The 20,779-nt window shown below is 45.7% G+C and overlaps 1 protein-coding gene across 1 annotated transcript in view; it reads right to left on the bottom strand.

Moving 5' to 3' along the window:
* LOC308605374 (pyruvate dehydrogenase phosphatase regulatory subunit, mitochondrial) overlaps positions 1 to 20,779 on the bottom strand; it is a 38,815-nt gene that overhangs the window by 12,702 nt on the left and 5,334 nt on the right. Inside the window, exons 2-14 of the mRNA XM_081215309.1 lie at positions 17,467 to 17,755; positions 16,160 to 16,293; positions 11,985 to 12,066; positions 11,726 to 11,889; positions 10,787 to 10,908; positions 9,843 to 9,960; positions 8,943 to 9,092; positions 6,143 to 6,335; positions 4,335 to 4,459; positions 2,317 to 2,472; positions 1,980 to 2,113; positions 1,215 to 1,363; positions 624 to 736 (exon numbers count right to left, since the gene is read on the bottom strand). Coding sequence (XP_081071435.1) covers positions 624 to 736; positions 1,215 to 1,363; positions 1,980 to 2,113; positions 2,317 to 2,472; positions 4,335 to 4,459; positions 6,143 to 6,335; positions 8,943 to 9,092; positions 9,843 to 9,960; positions 10,787 to 10,908; positions 11,726 to 11,889; positions 11,985 to 12,066; positions 16,160 to 16,293; positions 17,467 to 17,690 — 1,864 coding nt within the window. The 5' untranslated portion in view covers positions 17,691 to 17,755. The remainder of the gene's footprint in view (positions 1 to 623; positions 737 to 1,214; positions 1,364 to 1,979; positions 2,114 to 2,316; positions 2,473 to 4,334; positions 4,460 to 6,142; positions 6,336 to 8,942; positions 9,093 to 9,842; positions 9,961 to 10,786; positions 10,909 to 11,725; positions 11,890 to 11,984; positions 12,067 to 16,159; positions 16,294 to 17,466; positions 17,756 to 20,779) is intronic.

Below are 20,779 nucleotides of genomic sequence, written 5' to 3'. Positions count from 1 at the left end.
GGACTAGAAAATAGGCTTGCTTCAATAAGCTTCTATAGTTTTCTAATCTGGTAGCAAGAAGGTAATCGTATTTGCTACCACGATGAACTGAGGATGAGGGCCTGGTGGAGGTGAGGGGCCGGGGTCCACTGAGGGTAGGGAGGGGTTAAAGCTGGAATCAGGTGGCAGAAGAGGAGGGGTTGCTCCCTGAGAAGACTGCTGAGGAAGAGATAATACGGAAATTAAGTTATCTATCCTTAAAAAGTATTTACTCATTAAAGAAAAAATAAAAACTAAGGGGAAATTTTGAAGAAAATAATACTTAGGTAATAAATATAAAAATACTTTAATAATGAGTCACTCATTCATTCAACAAATATTTGCACTCTGATATGCTGGCTGTAGGGGATACAGCAGTAAACAAAACACAAACTGAAGCACTAACTCACTCACACTTCACTTATAACAACATGGGGAAGCATTAGAGATCAATTTTCTATGACCAGGATCCTCTTCCAAGATTCTAATTCTGACACTCATTTTTGAATATCAGATATAGAGAAGGCAAATGGAGAAGACAGATCTGGATCAACTTCGATCAGCTGGCTTTTCCTCGCTCAGCTGACTACAGAGGGCCCCCTTACCAGTGTATTTCCAGGTGACGTCCTCCAGAATCAGGTTGCTGTCTTCTGGCATGTATTTCTTAAGCCAGGCCCAACAGTGGACCTGTTGGTCGGTTGGAGAAATCATGAAGAAACTGAAAGTGAGACCCAAAAGTAATCAAAACCAGGCAGCAGGAAAATGATCAGGAAGCAGTAAGTTCTCAGCTAGTTTCAAAGCAACGAACAGAATACTGGTGAATGATCTCTTAGCTTTTAGGGAAGGCCAACAGCACATACTTCTAGGATATACCACATAATGACAAAACAGAAGATTCTGGCTTTCAGCTAGTGCCAAGAAATTATACAGACCTACTAACATAAGATAAGGCATTTTTCCTCAGTAGAGTAACTAATTTTTCCACACCAAGTTTAATCTGGTGGGTTTTTTTTTTTTTTTTCCTCCTGGTGCTTTTTGTGTGTGTGTGTGTGTGTGTGCTGGGCTGCTGATGAACTGGCTGTGACTTAACGACATGTTTTGTTGTCCTCAGTGTTACTAGTTTCCTGGAGAGGTGAGCTGAGCGCTCGGCTGTGCACAGCCATTAGGCGGAGGGAGCGGAGTGGCAGCCGGCTCACCTGCGCTTGCTCAGCCGCGCTACGCTGCAGTCATTTTCGTACCCTCCACCCTCGTTGAGCATGCCGGTATGCACGATGTGGCCCACGGGCACGTCAAGGTCATTGGAGAAGAGGTATTGGAGAATTTCTAATGCCTGATCCCCGGTGGACTGTAGGGTTAGGGAACGAAGCAGAGAGAACCAACATGAGAACCTCTGGCCGGTAACGCGGCCTGACAAGCAAAGTCACTTGCGGAGAAAATTCAATTAGCCGGTACTCGACTCGTGCAACAGTATCTGCAGATTTGCTCCACTGCAACGAGCTCCAGAGAAGGCTAGCTATTGATTCTAGTGTCAAATGAGCCTCTGCAAGCAGAAAAAGAACCAGAAACAAAGAGCTAAAAATTCCAAAAAATGTTATAATACAGGTGAAACACTAAAATATATCAGAGTTCTTAGTCTGCTTTGAACTGACAGATGAAAACCAAGAGGCATTCAATAAATATGCAGGTTTCCAAACCTGTTCTTTTTTTTTTTTTTTTTTTTTTTTTTTTTTTTTTTTTGCGTTATGCGGGCCTCTCACTGTTGTGGCCTCTCCCCTTGCGGAGCGCAGGCTCCGGACGCACAGGCTCAGCGGCCATGGCCCACGGGCCTAGCCGCTCCGCGGCATGTGGGATCTTCCCAGACCGGGGCACGAACCCGCGTCCCCTGCATCGGCAGGCGGACTCTCAACCACTGCGCCACCAGGGAAGCCCCAAACCTGTTCTTTTGGTTCCCACATACTTACTGTTATTTCAAACTTTGTGAAAGAGGACATGTCAATGACACACACGGCCTCCTTACAGCACTTGACTTCGGACTCCACAATCTCAAACCAGTCCGGCTTGTAAAAAGTCTTGCTCCGCTCCAAGGCCAACAGGTCTACAGGACAGAGAAAACCAAAGGAAGACAGAAAAGCAGGGGACTTGTACTGGTGAGTCTCCTTGATAGATTAGTAGAGTATAATAGGTTTTTATTATTTATTCTCCTAGGAAGACAGACTAGCTATACACATTTAAAAACAAGGTTTACTATTCTTAAGACAAAAAACCCCCCAAACCAAAAATGAGAATGTGCCTCCTTACCCTTGTCTGGTGGCACAAAGTACTTTGGCCTCTCAAATCCATGTTTCTCCATCCACCTGGCTCCTTGTGCATCCAGCCGGTCATACAGAGGAGACGTGCGTAACTGCCTTCCCGTCTGGAAGTCCCAACGGGGAACCTTCAGGTCGTACAGCAGAGCTAGGAGAGAGAAGAGCAGTCTATGAAAGCCCGAGGCACAGAGCTGAGCACCAATATCCATGGGCCTCTGGAGTTGCTCCTATTCAAAAAAGCATGCTTTCAGGCTGCTGTAACCTAATTTGCCAAACAGTACCCAGTGTGACACAAATGTTCCAGAAGAAAGGATCACATTGCAAGAGCTGGTAACGCCCCTCCACAGACTTATATAGCTGTGAGTCACATAACAACTCTAGATCTTTGTTTATAATTACTGTTCCAAATTAGTAGGTAGAAACAATGGGAGAAAGGTCAGAGTTCTAAACCTTGTTAAGCTCCCAGCAGAGATGAAGGTTATGTCTACACGGGACACAGGTGGTTACAAAGTGTGAAAAAATGGCACCTGATTCTTTCCAGTGCCCGTGTTGTTGGAGTCTCAGACCTGTTACACACTTTTCCTAATATTTAGCCATTTCTGAAGCAAAAGGGCACACAGCATACCTTGATTTGGTGGTTCTGAAATCTGACAGGTTGCAAAGTATTGTCCCAGTGACATTATTTACATTACAAAGGGAGGGTCAGAATTCATTTCTCCTAATGTCCAATCTGCAACAGTGAATAAGTAAAATATCCAGAAAGAGTGTGATCTCTAGTCTCTTGCAGAGAGAAGACCGGACTTCACACTAGGCCAAACAAGAGGTACATCAGCGTGGGGGGAGACTAGGAGATGACAGAGAAGGAAACCAAGCTGGCGTCCTTATACTGTGACAGTCTCCTCTGGGCTTTAGGTTCTACTTTCCCTTTCCCCATTTTCTATCATGCCTGCAACTTCCATCTCATGAGAATCAGAGGCGGCCACCAAAAGTACTGTATCATCAAGAAGAAGCTCCAGCTCATTTACGATTTGCACAGCTTCCAAAGTAACGATAGATGTAGAAACCTAGACTCTTAACAGTTCAACACCGTAACCAAAATATTCACTAAAGAACCTTAGCAGTTACACATACTGCTTCCAGGTCCTTTAACTCCCATGGATGTGAATTCTCTGCCACAGACCAAAAGTGAGCACACAGGTGTGAAAGGTCATCCAAAGGCCTCATTGCTAATGGAACCTCTAGCTACTAAACCAGCAGTCCATCCTTAAACAAGAATGCTGGTCACAGCCAATGCAGAATCTTAGTCCTGAACTATTCCCCAAATAGATATATTTTGTCAAGTCTGAAAATAGTTCCTTGGTATACAAAAATGAAATTACAATCTGATTTGGTTCAATTCCTGATTCAAAAGCTATCTCTAAAGGGCACACTGGAAAATAAAGCCAAGACAAAGTAGTAACAAGTTAAAAGCGTCCAATCCTTCAAAGTCAGAGAGAAGCAAAAACAAGGAGAAAGAGCAGGAATGTATGTCTGGTATTTACATGAGAAATGGTTTCCTATCTTGCTAGCATAGGATGGGTTAATGACGAGAGTCACTCAAAGGAGCCTGAAGCTTTGAGACTAACTCGGCAAATTCTCTGCCTTGGAAAGCAAACCCTGATCTCAAAGACCAAGTGGGGAGTGAGAGCATTCATTCTGACATAGCAAAGTGGAAAGGAGGCAATGCTGGGAATGTTCAAGAAGCTGCTGCCAGGAGTCCGACAGGAATCACCACCTGTACGTCCCAGTCCACTTTCCTGGTACCCGAGGTAACTAAGATACAATACACTAAAGAAAATGTTCCATAAATGTCACGTGGACATAATGCCCCCAACACAGGCCTGAAACAGCCAAACTCAGAAGCCCAACTTGAAGCAATTACTGAAGAACCAAGGAAGAATCTGCCCCTCTGGATGACAGAACCAGTCAGATGCCTGCAACAATGGGCAATGGGGATGAAGCTTCACTTACGCATGACTTCCATGACACGGTGGCGCAGGAAGGTTCGGCTGCTCTGGAGGGCTCCAAAACGCTTCAGGTCCAGTTCCCAGACACTTTCTGAGGGATAGCCATGCACCATCCACTCAGCGAGGTACCTGTGTAGATGGGGGAAGTTGCTGGGCCTCTCAGCACCGTGATACTCTCAGCGCTGTACTAGGAATCAAGCACCAACAGAATCGAAAGACTCTATCTTGTCAAGAGTGGTTGAGCAATTCTGGGCAATTTCCTTAACTTCTGGAAGAAACAAATTATATCCATCTACTGCTCTCACAAGACTGCTATGAAGATATGAGCTCTAATGATAAGATTCCCTAGAAAGTATAGAGATAAGCCACAACTATGAAGAAATAAGACTAAAATATACATAAAAATGTACTCCATACATCCAATGGGGTTTTTTTTGTTTTTTGTTTTTTCCTGTAAAAAGTCACCTCAGGAGGTTATACAGTTATCTGGCCATATCGCCTTTGCTCCAAACATTTTTGGTAACTTCTACTTCATAACTGTCTTCAGAGCCATTCTACAATTCACTCAAGAACACTGGTCAATTAATAAAAAATGTTTTTAAATTGTGGTAAAAAAACACACAACGTAAAATTTACCATCTTAACCATTTACAAGTGTATACTTCAGTGGTATTAAGAAGTACTTTCACATTATCTGTAACTATCACCGCCATCCACCTCAAGAATTCTTTTCATCAAACAAACTCTATATCCACTAAGCAGCCCCTCCCTACTCCCTAGCCCCTGGCAAGCACCATTCTACGTCCGTCTCTATGGATTAGACTACTGTAAGTATTCATATGGGTGGAATTATACAGTATTTGTCCTTTCAACACTGGCTTAATTTTTAATTTATTTATTTTTGGCTGCGTTGGGTCTTCGTTGCTGTGCACAGGCTTTTCTCTAGTTGCAGTGAGTGGGGGCTACTCTGTTGTGGTGCCCATGCTTCTCATTGCGGTGGCTTCTCCTGTTGCAGAGCACAGGCTCTAGGCATGTGGGCTTCAGTAGTTGTGGCACGTGGGCTCTAGAGTGCAGGCTCAGTAGTTGTGGCGCACGGGCTTATAGTTGCTCCGCGGCATGTGGGATCTTCCCGGACCAGGGCTCGAACCTGTGTCCCCTGCGTTGGCAGGCAGATTCTTAACCACTGTGTTACCAAGGAAGTCCCTCGCTTAATTTTTTTTTTTTGCGGTATGCGGGCTTCTCACTGCTGTGGCCTCTCCCGTTGCGGAGCACAGGCTCCGGATGCGCAGGCTCAGCGGCCATGGCTCACGGGCCCAGTCGCTCCGCAGCATGTGGGATCTTCCCGGACCGGGGCACGAACCTGTGTCCCCTGCATCGGCAGGCGGACTCTCAACCACTGCGCCACCAGGGAGACCCCCTCGCTTACGTTTTATAAGTACCAAATTTGAAAATAAAAACTTGTGGGATCAGCATGACCTTCTACTTCACTCACCACACTTGGCTGTTTCCAAACTCAAATACATATTCAAAGGACCAACATTTGTTATAACTGAACTAGTAGAGAAGAACGTCCCACTGGCTCCAAGGCTAACTCCAAAAGAGGAGGTCCAAAAACATTCCGTACAGTGACGTGTCTGGAACACGGGGAGAGCCTCCCATGGCAAGTACTTTCAAGGGGACAGCTCTCTCATGACATGTGTCTTCCTCTTATTATGAACATACTGGATTAGGTATATCACAAACCCTATGAACCAGAAGTCAGTCCAGAAAGGAAGAAGCCTCGCAAGCCGAACCTGAGGGGGAAAGACTTACCTTCCAGCTCCTCCAGCAAACGAAAGGCCAGCAGAGTTCATTCCCGCCAGGACGAAGTAACCCCGCACTGAAGGGGACTCGCCCATGATGCACCTCATGTCCGGGGTGAAGGTCTCGGGGCTATTCACCAACTTCATGATCTCCAGAGTCTCCAGTTCTGGCATCCTACGCAGCAGGGAACTCAACAGGGGCTCTGAGCAACAAAAACAGACCCCAACACAGTCCTCAGCTTTAGGGGACTCAAAACTCCCTACCCCTTACACTTTTCTACTCCCTCTCCTTTCGGAAGATGTCTTGTGGAGGTTTTCTAAGATGAGCCAACTGGGCCATCTGTCAGAAGCAGAAGGCTTGGGAAGCATGGGACATTCCTACAGAGTTCTTGGCGTAAAGACGGAGAAAAAAGATACTCTTTAGAAGGGAAAGGAGCTATGGAAGAGTAAATACTACATCTGGCTATGGAATCGCAAAGGGATCAGGACTCACGGAAAAGCTCTTAAATGACCCCCAAAGAGATGTGCAATAAAAGGCAATGTTTTCCTAAGTTGGAACAGCTGCAAAAGACAGATCCTCAGCCTGTTCTAAGGTAAGTCCATCGTCAGGGAATGATCCAGTGGGACAGTGGTAAAGATGAAGCCAGACTGAAGCTGGCTGGTAGGTACATGGGATTTCTTTACATTATTCTCTTCACTTTTAAAAGTTTGAAATTTCCTATATTTAAAGAAAAAAATTTTAAGTCCAAGTGGAAGGAAGGATACTCTTCACTATAGGCCCTTTCGTATCTTTTGAGTTTGGACCTATGTGACTGTATTACCTATTTGATAAATTAAAATTATTTAAAAATTGAGTAAAAGAACATATTAATGAAACTATTTTCCTTCTTAAAATTCTGTTCAATTTTAAATGAAGTCCTATCAAAAGAAGGTTTCCTCCCAGCCTAAAATTTCAGCAGTGATTTTAGGCGAATAAGTGATAAGCCAAAAGTCCCTTAAACCAAGATTTTAATTTTAGGTCCCTGAATCTGCTCACCAATAACTGTATCCTTAGATCAGACAAACTCTGTAGACTACCCTCTGTAACCACCAAAAGGGGTTGTTACAAAGATCAAATAAGGAACTATGGGTATACCTCGGTTCAGTTCTAGACCACCGCAATAAAGTGAATATCGCAATATAGCGAGTCACGTGAACTTTTTGGTTTCTCAGTACATATAAAAATTTTGTTCACACTATACTATAGTGTACTGTATGTACAATAGCATTATGTCTAAAAAAATGTACATAACTAAAAACAATGTAAATTAAAAACTACTTGGCTAGATATGCAAGCAACCTAAGTGTTCATCAACAGATGGTTAAAGAAGATATGTGTGTGTGTGTCTATCTATATACACATACACACACACACACACACACACAATGGAATACTACTCAGCTCTTAAAAAAAAACTTTTGCTATTTGCAATAACATGGATGGACTTGAAGGGTATTATGCTTAGTGAAATGAGTCAGAGAAAGACAAACACTGTAGGTTATCACTTATATGTGGACTCTAAAAAAGAAAAACTAGGGCTTCCCTGGTGGCGCAGTGGTTGAGAGTCCACCTGCGGATGCAGGGGACACGGGTTCATGCCCTGGTCCGGGAAGATCCCACATGCCGCGGAGCGGCTGGGCCCTTGAGCCATGGCTGCTGAGCCTGCACTCCACAACGGGAGAGGCCACAGCAGTAAGAGGCCAGTGTACCGCCAAAAAAAAAAAAAAAAAAAAAAGCTAGTGAATGTAACCAAAAAGAAACAGACTCACAGATACAGAGAACAAACTAGTGGTTATTGTTAGGGAGAGGGAACAAGGGGAGGGACAAGATAGGGGTAGGGAATCAAGAAGTACAAACTACTATGTATAAAAAGAATAAGCTACAAGGATGTACTGTACAACACAGAATGTATGTAGTCAATATTTTATAATAACTATTAGTGGAACATAACCTTTAAAAATTGTGAATCGCTATATTGTTTGTATGCATGAAACTTGTATACTGTACATCAATTATACCTCAAAAAAAGATCATTTAAAAAAATGTTCTACTTAGACTTCAGTGTATTATTAAAAACTTCTAAAAAAAGTAAAAAAAAAACAAACAAAAAAACAAGCTTGACTGCTAAAATATGCTAATCATCATCTTTAGCAAATCATATCTTTTGCAACAGTAACAACAAAAAGCACTGATCACAGATCCCTGTAACAACCATAACAATTAAAAAGCTTGAAATATTGTTAGAATTACCAAAATGTGCCAGAGACACAAAGTGAGAAAATGCTGTTGGAAAACAGTCCCAACAGACTTGTTCAACATAAACCTCAATCTATAAAAAACTCAGTATCAGGCTTCCCTGGTGGCACAGTGGTTGAGATTCTGCCTGCCAATGAAGGGAACACAGGTTCGTGCCCCGGTCCCAGAAGATCCCACATGCCGCAGAGCGCCTGGGCCTGTGAGCCATGGCCGCTGAGCCTGCGCGTCCGGAGCCTGTGCTCCGCAACGGGAAAGGCCACAACAGTGAGACGACCGCATACCGCAAAAGCAAACAAAAACCCCCCAAAAAACCTCAGTATCATACAGCAGAGTTTGACAAGACACTAAATCAACTATACTTCAGAAATAAAAAAAATTGAAAAACGAAACCAAGAAAAAACTCAGTATGTGCGAAGCACAATAAAATGAGGTATGCCTGTGTTCCTGAAAAGGCTTTAAAGTGTAACATCTTAGACAAATATAAGGCAATCTTGTTAGAATCTAGTTCACACACCAAAGTGATCCCAGTCTTCCTGTAGATTCTGAATCTCCAGCTGGTTCTTGCCCTCAGTGAAAATTGGTTTGGGGTTCTTCTCAAAGCCCCCAGACAGGATGCCACCCTGCCAGCTCCGAATATAAATTCTTCCATCGGCATCCACAATAGCTGAGGAAGAGAAATGACAAGGGGGTGGGGGGAAGAGGAGAAGACAGGGTTGAGCGGCAAGCCAGCTGTCTAAATGGACAGAAAAAGCAGCAAAACAAAAACACCCAAAATTGGACTTATTAACCAAACAGCATTCAGTGAACACAGGCATTCATTAGCTTTAAAATACTGTTCCCGGTCACGGGGGAGGATCCTCCCTCTCAGATTTACAGTGGAGACTGTTTCTCAGATTATCCCTAACCAGATCACTTACCTAGAAGCTTTGACTAGTTCTCAGAATCAAACTGCTTAACTGCCACTGTGCCAGGTGAAAGCCAGAGAGAAGGGGGGACTGCGGAGCCCACTCCAGGGATGAAGGCCTCCAAGTGGTATCAAACCCCTACAGCGCTGGGAGTCTCTGAACAGCCCGAGTTTATAGCTCACCTGCGACATCTCCACAACGTGTAGCATTAAGTCAAGAACTCTAGGTTACATTCCAAACACTCTCAGTTTAGACCTCTGTTTGGGACTACCCGTTAGCTTGCAAACAAACAAAACTGCTTAAGTGCAATGCCCACTCTGGCCATCCTTTCCTAAAGGGTTACTAAAGTCAAGTTAGGATGGGGTCCACCTCCCTGTACCATGCTCCAGAAAAGAAACGAAAAGGAAAGACTCTTCCGGGCACAGTCTGTCCTGAGCAGAAAGGCTTCCTTTGCAGAGGACAGGACAGGGGCAAGGAAACAAGATGAAAAACAAAGTGCAAGTCCTCACTTGGTGTGTTGCTCTGCAGAGGGGTCTCCCAGGGGCGAGTCAGAAGGTAGAAGTGTTCGCAGGCATGTAACGGGATACTAACCGGCTCCTCGTTGGACAGACCCAGCTCGTATGCCCACTACAAACGGACAGATTGATTTGTGGGTGGAAGAGGAACAGAAAGACAAATGAGCAAGTGCAGCCTCTTGAAAAGAGTTTAATTTCAAGTGGCTTCTGTGCGCTCTTGCCTCCACGTCAGCTGTGGGAAGCCAAGTTCCAGCCTGCTTTAGTTCAGTTATTGGACGGGGAGCAACACTACACCCTTTAAACCACAAAGTCTGCTTTTCGAGCAGAGGAAGACAGGTTTACCAGCTCGTGAAAGGAGCTCGTGGGGAGCAAGCGAGGCCCTTCTAACAAAACGCCTGGCCTCAACCACAAACCCCAAATACCAATCATAAAGAACTGCACATGGCAGCAAGTACTCCTAGGTCCCCTTAAGACTGTGGAGTGGGAGGCAAGGGATCAATCTGCCTTCAAAGCAGCAGCAGTTTAGTGTCCTGGAAACTGAATCCACGCTCCTGACACAATAACACAGCCTAATACTCATCTGCTGGGTGGTAGGATGAAATGAAACACCACAGACAGACCCGACGCCAAGGACTCGTTTCTCTCAATGCCCAACTCTCCCCTGGCCTTCCTGACCAGGACGGCACCAATCAGCCAGCAGGGGAGGAAGGAAAAGGTCACCCAGGCTTCTATTTGAGGAGTAAGAACAGGCTTCCGATTTGGAGTGAGAGAATTCTGAGTCTTCCTGTCCAAACAAGGAACAGTGTGGTCCCTGACATCTGCTTAGTGCATCACAATATTAACTGTACATCTGTACCACCCGCCCCCCCCCAAAAAAAAAATCCTGGAGACAAAAGTTAAATAAGAAAAGCAGTGACCCAGTATTGTCGCAAACCTACCTGACCAGCACAGTTGACAAAATAGTGGCACTGGATCTGTCCTTTATCAGTCTCCACACCAGTGACTTGACCTTTCCTCACCATAACATGAAGAATACTTGTCCGGTCATAGATCTGAACACCTGTTCCAAGGTAAACAAAGAGTCGGGGCATCATCATCTGATGTTTCAGACTTAGGCACCTACAGCAGACTCTCAACAAACACATTAAGAGGCCAGGTCGATGCTGGCCTTTAATTTTAAAAACCAAGAAAACTCCTGGAACCGCATCCTGAGACTGTGTAAATGGACCTTTCTCAAGACTGAAAATACCAGGCCAACTGAAAAAACTGACTTTAGTATGTAATCAAATTCCAGGAATCACGGGAATTCCCTGGCGGTCCAGTGTTTAAGGCTCTGCACTTCCACTGCAGGGGGCATGGGTTCGATCCCTGGTCAGGGACATAAGGTCCCACATGCCACGCAGTGTGGCCAAAAAAAAAAAAAAATTCCAGGGATCATAAAAGGCGTAGGTGAGAAAAAGTGCCGTTGGGCATCCTTAAATCCTAATCTCCGTACATCATGAATCAGTTCATCCAAAGTATATAACACCATGGACACTGATTAGTCTTCCCCCCATTCATTCCAACATCAGGATATGATCCAAGCTGCGGATTAAATCCCCAAGGTGTGTTTCAACCTTAGAGCTTCTCAAGTCCTGTGGGGGAGAAAATGCCCTTAAATCTGAAGTGCTTTAAGCGGGACTAAAAGCAGTTCCTTGGAACTTAATAAGACAAATGTGGCCCTGAGGAAAAATATTTATTAACAGATACTATATTAAGACAAAAATTCTAGGAGCCAGGAGCCAGTGTCCCAATATGGAAGTTGGTTGGTGTTCCTGCCCTACGGAGAGATGCTTCCTTAGACGACCTCTTCCTTCCTAACCCCAAAACCTGCTTACCATTTTGGGAGGCAGCACTTGCCAGGGCAAGAGCCACATCGGCAGAGGACACCACTGCATCCTCGGGGACATGCATGGCCCCCACCAGGTCGTGCACATTGAGGAGAGGGTGAAGTTCGGCCACTTTCTTGGGGGAGATGATCTCGGAGGGGATGCCTATAACACTGCCACAGAACACAGGGGGACAATGACATTCACGGCCCTCCGGCAGAGGTCAGCTGACAGTAAAGTCAGGACAGGCTTCTAGCCTCATACGTACTTCAGCCTTGAATTGATGCGCTTCAGGGAGATCAGCCGGTCCTGAGTTTGGGCCAGAAAGATCGAGCCTGTCCTTATGTAACCTGGAAGAAAAAACAGCCCAAACTGAGACAGACCAGGTGAAATGCAGGGGGTGCAGAGTAGCAAGCCCACTAGACTGTGAAGTGGAAGACCCGTGATGAGTCCTGGGCTGCCACCTCCCAATCATTCTCAGCTCACAGTTCTGTGAGGATCAGATGAGTCTAATGTACATAAAATCACTCTTACACTAGAAATGAAGGACACCATTGCTGAACAAACCTTTGGTTTTTTTGGGGGGGGGGGCGAGAAGTTAACTGTGACCCATCAATTCTTCACTCCTTTATGTAATTATAATTAGACCCTTTCTCCTCCTATTGTTGGTGGGAGAGTAACCCTTGGTGAAGGCCACCCAGCACATCTTCCGCCTCAGTACAGCCAGCAGGCCTGTGACCTAAGCTCAGCCAATCTGATCCTCCTGGAATACTGAGTCTTGAGCAAGGAGGGGAACGGCTGGACGTCCCTCATCTCGGGAGCAGCAGCGTCCTGGCCACATGATTCCTGTTCCAGCTGAGGGACCGGCTGCTGTTGGGTCCCTACAACCTGGCCTCCACCCTGCCTCCAGCTGGCAGCCTCCTGCCAACTCTACAGGCCCCAGTGGCCTTCCAACAAACTCCTTTTGCCCAGGTTAGCCATGGTCAATTCCTGTTGTTTGCCATCAGTGTACTGGATACGACCACTATTACACCTGAGTCAATGACAATCCTCCCAGAATGCAATGAGTCTTAGCTTTTTTGAAGAAAAACTTGCATCAATCAAGTGTCTTTTTACAAAGGAAATACAGTCGCGATCATTTAAATATTTTATTGTTCCTTCTGAAACCATCAGATAAACATGCCCTTCGCTGACATGACAAGATTGCCAAGTTCGGAAACCTGAAATTTCAGAGCCTGATTTTATAAGTGGTAAATTTATCCTCAATATATTTACTCCTTTGCTCAATCCTGGGGTACACAGAAAGCAGAACTGTGTCCATACCACTGTGAAAAATAAACTTGCTAATCACAGGTCCATGTTTGTCCACACTTCCTTTTGTCTTCGACTGAAGGTGGAGTCTAAATACTGTGATCAGAAGTCCCTGGCTTTGTTCTTTCTTCCCCCATAGTAAAGTTGTTATTCATATGAAATGCAACTAGATTATTTCTGATAGTGTTCCAATGAACGTTCCCCCCTTTTCCTGATGGTTTTATTCTGTATTTGAATATGCAAAATGTTTACATCATTCTAAAAGTCAAAACTATACAAGGTCAGGCCAGAAATACCACTACCCCCCAGGCCCCCACCCTGCACCCTGTTTCCCACCTACCCTGGGAGGTAGCCAACCTCAGTACTTTCCGGTTTATCCTTCCTATGTTTCTTTCTTTGCAAAATTAAGTATACATTTGCATATTTTCTTATTTCTTCTTACACAAAGGTAGCACATTTTATATACTTTTTAACACCTTGTTTTTCTCATTTAATAATTATCACAGAGATCACTCCATAGCAATTCACAGACATCTTCCTCCTTCTTTTTACATCTACCTAATAATCCTTTGTGGGGATGTTCCGTTTTATTTTACCAATCTCATGCACGTATATTTTTGTACAAGATGGTCTTAAGTGGAAAAAACAAAGTACATAATATGCTTAATACAATCTCATTTGGGTTAAAAAAAGTAGACCTGTATATACATGCAAACTAACCACAGACTAGTAACCTTCTGGTGGGTATTCGGTGGGGAGGATCACTTTTTATTTTTAGATTTCTGTATTGTTCACATTTATTATAATGGGTATATAACTTATTACATATGTTTAGACCTTTTTAAAAGTTCCTTCTAACCCACAAAGTAATTTTTAAAAATTGATTTGTCACCGACTTGGTAAATTAATGGTTTAATCTACCTGCATCTAGGTTTTTCATCTGTAAAAGAATGATCTGGGCTTCCCTGGTAGTGCACTGGTTAAGAATCCGCCTGCCAATATAGGAGACATGGGTTCAAGCCCTGGTCCGGGAAGATCCAACATGCTACGGAGCAACTAAGCCCATGTGCCACAACTACCGAGCCTGTGAGCCACAACTACTGAAGCCCGCGCACCTAGAGCCCGTGCTCTGCAACAAGAGAAGCCACTGTAATGAGAAGCCTGTGCACTGCAACGAACAGTAGCCCCCGCTTGCTGCAACTAGAGAAAGCCCGCGCGCAGCAACGAAGACCGAATGCTGCCGAAAATAAATAAGTAAAATAAATAAATTAAAAAAAAAGAATGAGGGCTTCCCTGGTGGCACAGTGGTTGAGAGTCCGCCTGCAGATGCAGGTCACACAGGTTCGTGCCCCGGTCCAGGAGGATCCCACATGCCGCGGAGCACCTAGGCCCGTGAGCCATGGCCACTGAGCCTGTGCGTCCGGAGCCTGTGCTCCGCAGCAGGCCACAACAGTGAGGGGCCCACGTACCGCCAAAAAAAAAAAAAAAAAAAAAGAATGATCCTTCCTTATTATAAGATCAAATAATATGTGGAATACTTTCAAAGATTATTAAAACTTTTAGATTATCATGTTCAATCACTTGACAAAAATTACATCATGTGCAAAAGAAACACTGCAGAAACTGATATCTGCATAACAAGGACCCTTGGAATGACCCAGTAATTCAGAGTAGAAAGCAGTTAACATACACCTCACAGGAATGAACTATGTTCAGAGGATTAGCTTATTATATGTTATCATCAAACCGACGTTGTACACGTCACTTATTTAATATCTCAAAGCAGCCCACTGATTGACAGCAGTCACTGGAATGCACACCTGTACATCCTGCTGGACAACAGAATTCTCCAGCAGGGAAGTCCCTACATCACCTTTCACTGCATCACTGGTGAACTACAATGGGGGTGACAGATTGAGGGGGATGCCCTGACTCTCTGTTGCCTGACTTCCTCACTGCCCCACAGACATCAAAGAGAGATCAGGCCCAATAAAGGATCCCAGCCAGTGACCTCGAACAAAAGCTAGACTAACTTACCTTACAGAAAAGAAGCCTGCAGCCCTGATTCCTCTGGAGTCTAACCAGCTGAGCCATGTAAGGCTCAACCAAGCACGAGTAACTGAACCAAAGGACCAGGAGTCAGCAGTTCCACTTCTGGGCTCATTATGTGGACCCTCTTCTGACTCAAATACTGGTTAGTATCTGATTCAAGTACCTTGTTGTCATTAAATTAAATCCAACCAAAAAGGACTGAAATACAGTTAGGTCCACGTCTATCATATTCAAGTTATTAGAAAATCAGTCTTAAGTTACAATTTACAAATAAGGTTACACTTCCGTTGGCAAAAAGAAAAGCTACCATTTTTTGTCAGTATTAATCAATCTTGAAGTATCTGTGATCTGAATTATGCAAGGTCTGCCTCATATAGGCATTGTCCTGAATTTCATCACTGGGCCTCACTACCCTCTCATGATTATACTGTGGTCACCAAACTGCTTCATCAGCCATGAGACTGGGTTTGACTCTGGGCTTCTAGCTAATCCATCACCTTATAACAAAGCGCTGGGCTTTCTTTCTACCTTGTTACCATATGGGACCATAACGTGGCTTCGTCTCCCTCTTCTTGGGACAGTCCCTACTTACTCCAGTATTATTTAACTTACAATTCTGTGTCCTTACCCCCTTAATTACACAGGTAGGGAGAAATGCATGTTTATGCTTTCTAGGCAGAAATATCCTTAATATCAATTTTTGAAGTGCAGTGGGTCAAACTATGATTTAACCACCAAGCACCTAAAGTTGAGTTGTTTCTCCTCCTCTTCATTTAGGAGCCAAGTGTTGCACTTACTATACTTCAATGAGTGAAATATATACAGGAAATGGCCCAGGAAAACTTCCACTTTATAAGAATTATAGAATCTGAAAAGGAGCTAGGATACTGACTGAAGGCCCTCGATTTACAGATAAGGCAAGTGAAGACCGCTCAACAAGCTAAGTGACTTGCCCTAGGTCATACCCTGACAAGTGGCAAAACCTGTATTAAAACTCAAGTCTGAATTACCAAATCACAAACTGACATGGTATAGGACCAAATACAGTACTGAGTAAAAGAGTCTAGATTACCTGCTTACCTGTATGGATCCCTGTTTCTTGCTCTAACTGATGGTAGAGTTTGTTTGAGTAGTCTGCCATCTTTTGCTCAATGGTCAAGTGCCTGGCGGTGCTTAGGATGCCAGCACAGAACCTCGTAGAGCCAGCAGCCAGCCTGCAGGGTAGATGCAAATGCTATTAGGTAGATGCACACATCAGTGAATACAAGAAGTTCAAGGTTCCTCATTATACCACTGTTGTAACATCCAAAGATGGAAACAACCGCAATGTCCATCAACATGAGAATGATTTAAAATTCTGGAGTTCACCTATACAACAGAATACTTTACGGCCATAAAAAATAAATGAACCCTTTTATGCACCAATCCTAATGGAACAACCCTAATGAAAAAAGCCAGGTGAGGAACACTGTTTAAGGTATGCTACTACTCGTATGAAAAAGGGGAAAAAAAAAATGAATATGCATATCCCCACGTACATACCTACCAATATATATGTGATTATACATGGAGAAGAGTGTCTGAAATGGTACCTAAGGAAATAACTGGCTTCCAGTCAGGGAAACTTGTAGCTAGAGGTCAGCGAGCAGAAGGAGACTTTCCCCTGTACACCCTTTTACACATTTTCAAGTCTGAACTATGTAAATGTATCACCTATTCAGAAATAACCACACTTTAAATTTTTAAAATGTTGTCCAATTTGTGGTAGGCAACAGAACATAAAGAGCATGGAACAGGAAAAGGACACTAGGTGAAAAGTTAATCAATTCGAATAAAGCAGCAACGTTAGTTTAAAATAATGTATCACAATTGCATCATTAATTGAAACATTCATCCTAATATAAGATGTTAACAGTAGGTAAACCTGGATGCAAGGTATATGGTAACTCTGCACTATTGCTGCAATTGTTCTATAAATCTAAACTGTTCTAAAGTAAGTCAATCAACTGAAAAGGAAAAGAAATAAGAAAGAATGTAGCCAATTTCATTTTGGCTCAAAGCGGAAGCACCTGAGTCACAGGATTTCTTGCTGTATTATTACAACAAAGAGAGCAAGATGGTAAGATGTGCTTTGAACCGGAAATAAACACATCTTTTAGCTACTTGTTATGTTCCCATCTGCCATCTCTCTGAAAACCAGAAAACAGGAGTATTAGGCATTGCAAAACAAAGTACCAAAGATTTCACTTTTCTGTAATTCTACTTACGCTACTTAGTGACACTTACATTAGCTACTGCTGGGTCAGTACTACTGAAATGAGAGGGATGAGGGAAGCCCATAGAATCAGTGCAGCACAGCCCCAAGCCACGTCCAGCTTGATCCCTACCTGCCCTGCTCCAAAAGGACGATATCCTTCCATCCCATCTTGGAGAGATGATAGGCCACAGATGTGCCCATGATTCCACCACCACAGATGACCACCTGTGCCTGGGCAGGCAGGGCCACAGAATGCGCTTTGGCAGCTGACGCACCGCTCCTGGCTGGGGACCACTTCTGCCATCCTCGGCTGCTTCTGGGTCTTCGGACCACCGACAGCAACCAGTAAAACATCACGCCTGTCAGCAACTGGGAGACGTGCTCTCACTCAGCTAAGAAGCGGATCCCAAGAATTCAAACTAGACAGAGAAAACCAAGAGCATAAGATTAACGAGAAAGCGCTGAAACACAGAACAATAATTGTACATTCAGCAAATGTCTGAGGACTTACTGAGTTCCAGACACATTGCTAGGTATAGATACAGCAATGAAGACAAATGAGGAGGTCCCCGCCTTTACACAACTTACATTTGAGACAGAGAGAGACAAGCAGCCAATATACAAATAAAACAAGTAACAAAGCTAGTATGATGGAGTCACTAGGGGCACACCAAAATATCATGGTCAAAAAGAAGGTGACATTTGAAAACACCTGATGGATGAAAGAGAACCAGCTATGTGAGAGTGTTCAGACAGAAGAACCAGCATGTGCAAAGGCCCTGAAGTGAGACACAGCTTGAGGAGTGCAAGCACAGAAAAGAGGCCAGTGTGTCCACAGCACGTGAGGGAAGGGGAGGTGACCTGAGACCGAGCTGGAGGTGGCAGAGACCAATCGTACACAGCGCTTGGGTGCCACCACGAGGAGTGGGATTTATTCTACATGCGAAGGAAAATACTAAAGCAGGGGAATGACATAATCTGGTGTGTTTTTCCAAGATCAGGCTGGCTCCATGGAAGGCTCCTAGAAGGACAGGGAAAGCAGGGGTGAGTCAGGAAGCTATGGCCGTTCTCCGGGGGGGACACCATGGTGGCTCTGACAAGGATGGTGGCAGCAGAGCCAGAGAAATGACTGGACTGTTTGAAGGAGAAAAGACAGGACGTACTTGCCAACAAACTGGATGCAAAAACGGGAAAAACGGAGAAGTACGGATGATGGCTAAGTGTGTGGGGTGAGCAACTGGGGCCGCGGACCGTGTGAGACGGATCAGACACAGGGAGGGGGGCTGTGAGGGTGTGCATGCGTGTGAACAGTGAAAGGGCCCCGTCTTAGACGTCAACAGCCAGAGACCCAGCAGGCAGCACGTGGCAACGGGGAGCAGCAGCTGGGTTCCCAAGCCTGAAACCTGGGGGTGTGGTCCGGGAGTCATTAGCACATGTACAGTATTTGAAGCCCGAGCATGTCGCGGAGCAAGACCCCCAGGGCTCCCGGCATTTACACACAAGGAAGAGAAGGAAAGGACTACAAACAGGACTGAACGCTGTGGACGCACAGAGCGTCCTGAGAAAGAACAGTGGCTAAAGAGATAGAGAAGGAGCGGCCAGTGAGGTAGAAAGAAAACCAGGCAGAGGGCACAGAAGCCAACAGAGGAACGTGTGTGAAGAAGCGGTAACTACACAGGGTGCCGAGGGGGGAGCAAGACGGCCACGTGTCCACCAGGCGTGACAGCACGGAGCCCCAGGTGTCCTCAGAAAGAACATTCTCAGGGGAATGGCAGGGAGAGCACAGAGACTAGAACAAGCTAAAGAGTAAGCGAGAGGAGGCAGTGAGGCCGCCGCTCCGCCGTGCTCTGACGGGAGCAGGGAACTCGGAGCCCAGCAAGGGGGTCTGTGTTCAGGGCCGGGAGCTATTGAGCAGGTTTCACCGCTGGGGGGATGAGCCAGTGAAAAGGGAAGAGACGGGAGAGAAAGGAGAGGCCAGAACAGGGGATGAGGCCCAGGAGGAGGAGAGGGAGAGACGGGATTCAAAGCTGCAGGGGAGGACAGCTCGCCGCACGCTCCCACGGCGATGGGGGGAGTTGAAGGTACCACGTGTGCGCTCCGGAGAGCAGACGATGACGAGTCCCGTCAGGCTGGTCACTTCACACCAGTCACCAAGACACACTTCTACAGGACAACAAATACCCTACGTTAGACAAGGAAAAGCGTGGAGGCCCGGTCCACGGGGATGAGGAGCGGGTACAGAGTAAGACCTACGCTGAGCCTGGGAGGGGCAAAATCGGGACAGAGAGGGAAGCACACACCATCAAGCTGCAGAACAAGTCCGACCCTAACTGCCTGTGAGACAGGCTGGGGCCTGGGACCCTTGGTCGCAGTGCCTGCACCAGGACAAACATCTCCTGGAGCAACAGAACACAGAGAAACAGTAAGGGACTAAAACTAACTGCATGCAGGGCAGCGGGGGCGAAAAGAACAAAGATACAAAAAGGCCAAAACCCACCTGCCAGTTCTGAGGTGCCAGAAGCAAAAGCAGGCTCCTGGCACGATCCCCGCGCACAGCACCACCACGGGGCTGGGCAGACCACCCAAGCCGCCCCCCGGCCCCACCCACCGATCGGCCCCCACCCCGGGGGAGTGAGCACGGGAACCTGCCGCTTGCTTTTGCTCCCTTGAGTCCCGATAAAGCCTTGCCTCAACTTCTACTGATTAAGGAGTCCAAGAACCCACTGGTGGATGACAGCGAAGGACCTGGCTCAGAGGCCGCAGCTTCTATGAACCCTGGGTAATAGCAGAAACTGAAGTACGGTGAAGCCAGACCATGGAAGCCTCTGGTACTTGGTCCAGTACCACAGGCTGAATATGACAAAGGCAGGGTTTTAACGAAATGAATCTAACAGCAAAACGGGACGGTTCAAGTTTCAAGAAACTGAAGGAAGACCTGCTCGCAGACTAGGCGGTCACAGACGTACAGGAAGACGAGGCCTGAAGACCAGAGTGGGGGCGACAAGCAGACACGAGGGTGGGACGTGGCTAGCAAGTCACCAACAGCACGCCCACCAGCAGCCTCAGGACCCAGCACGCTCCACCATCAGCCTGAATCACCTAAGGCCACGTATCAACACCCATCTGTCAGGGGACTCTCAGGTGTGTGACGAGGGCAGGCACAGACTGCATCCCAAGAGAAATCCCAACCAACCAGGGACTAACTCTTCTGGCCACCTGGAGGTCCCACCACGCCTCATGTCCCTGTCCAACTCTGTCTCAAGATGGAAGCTTCTCCACACACCGAGTCTTGCTGTAAGCTCATCTCCACATGGCCAATTTCTCTCCCCAGTTCCAAACCATCTGTTTTCCTCCCCTAAAACCTCTCTATGGGCGCTCTAGAACACCCTTACCAGAGTGACCCCTTCACGAATGTTCTCTCCACCCTCTGTCTTAATGGAAGT

This window comes from Mesoplodon bidens (genome assembly GCF_964165515.1).
Source record: "Mesoplodon bidens genome assembly, chromosome: 18".
Classification (NCBI taxonomy): Eukaryota; Metazoa; Chordata; class Mammalia; order Artiodactyla; family Ziphiidae; genus Mesoplodon; species Mesoplodon bidens.
Note: the sequence above shows the minus strand (reverse complement) of the source record. Positions and strands in the feature narration are given on the sequence as shown.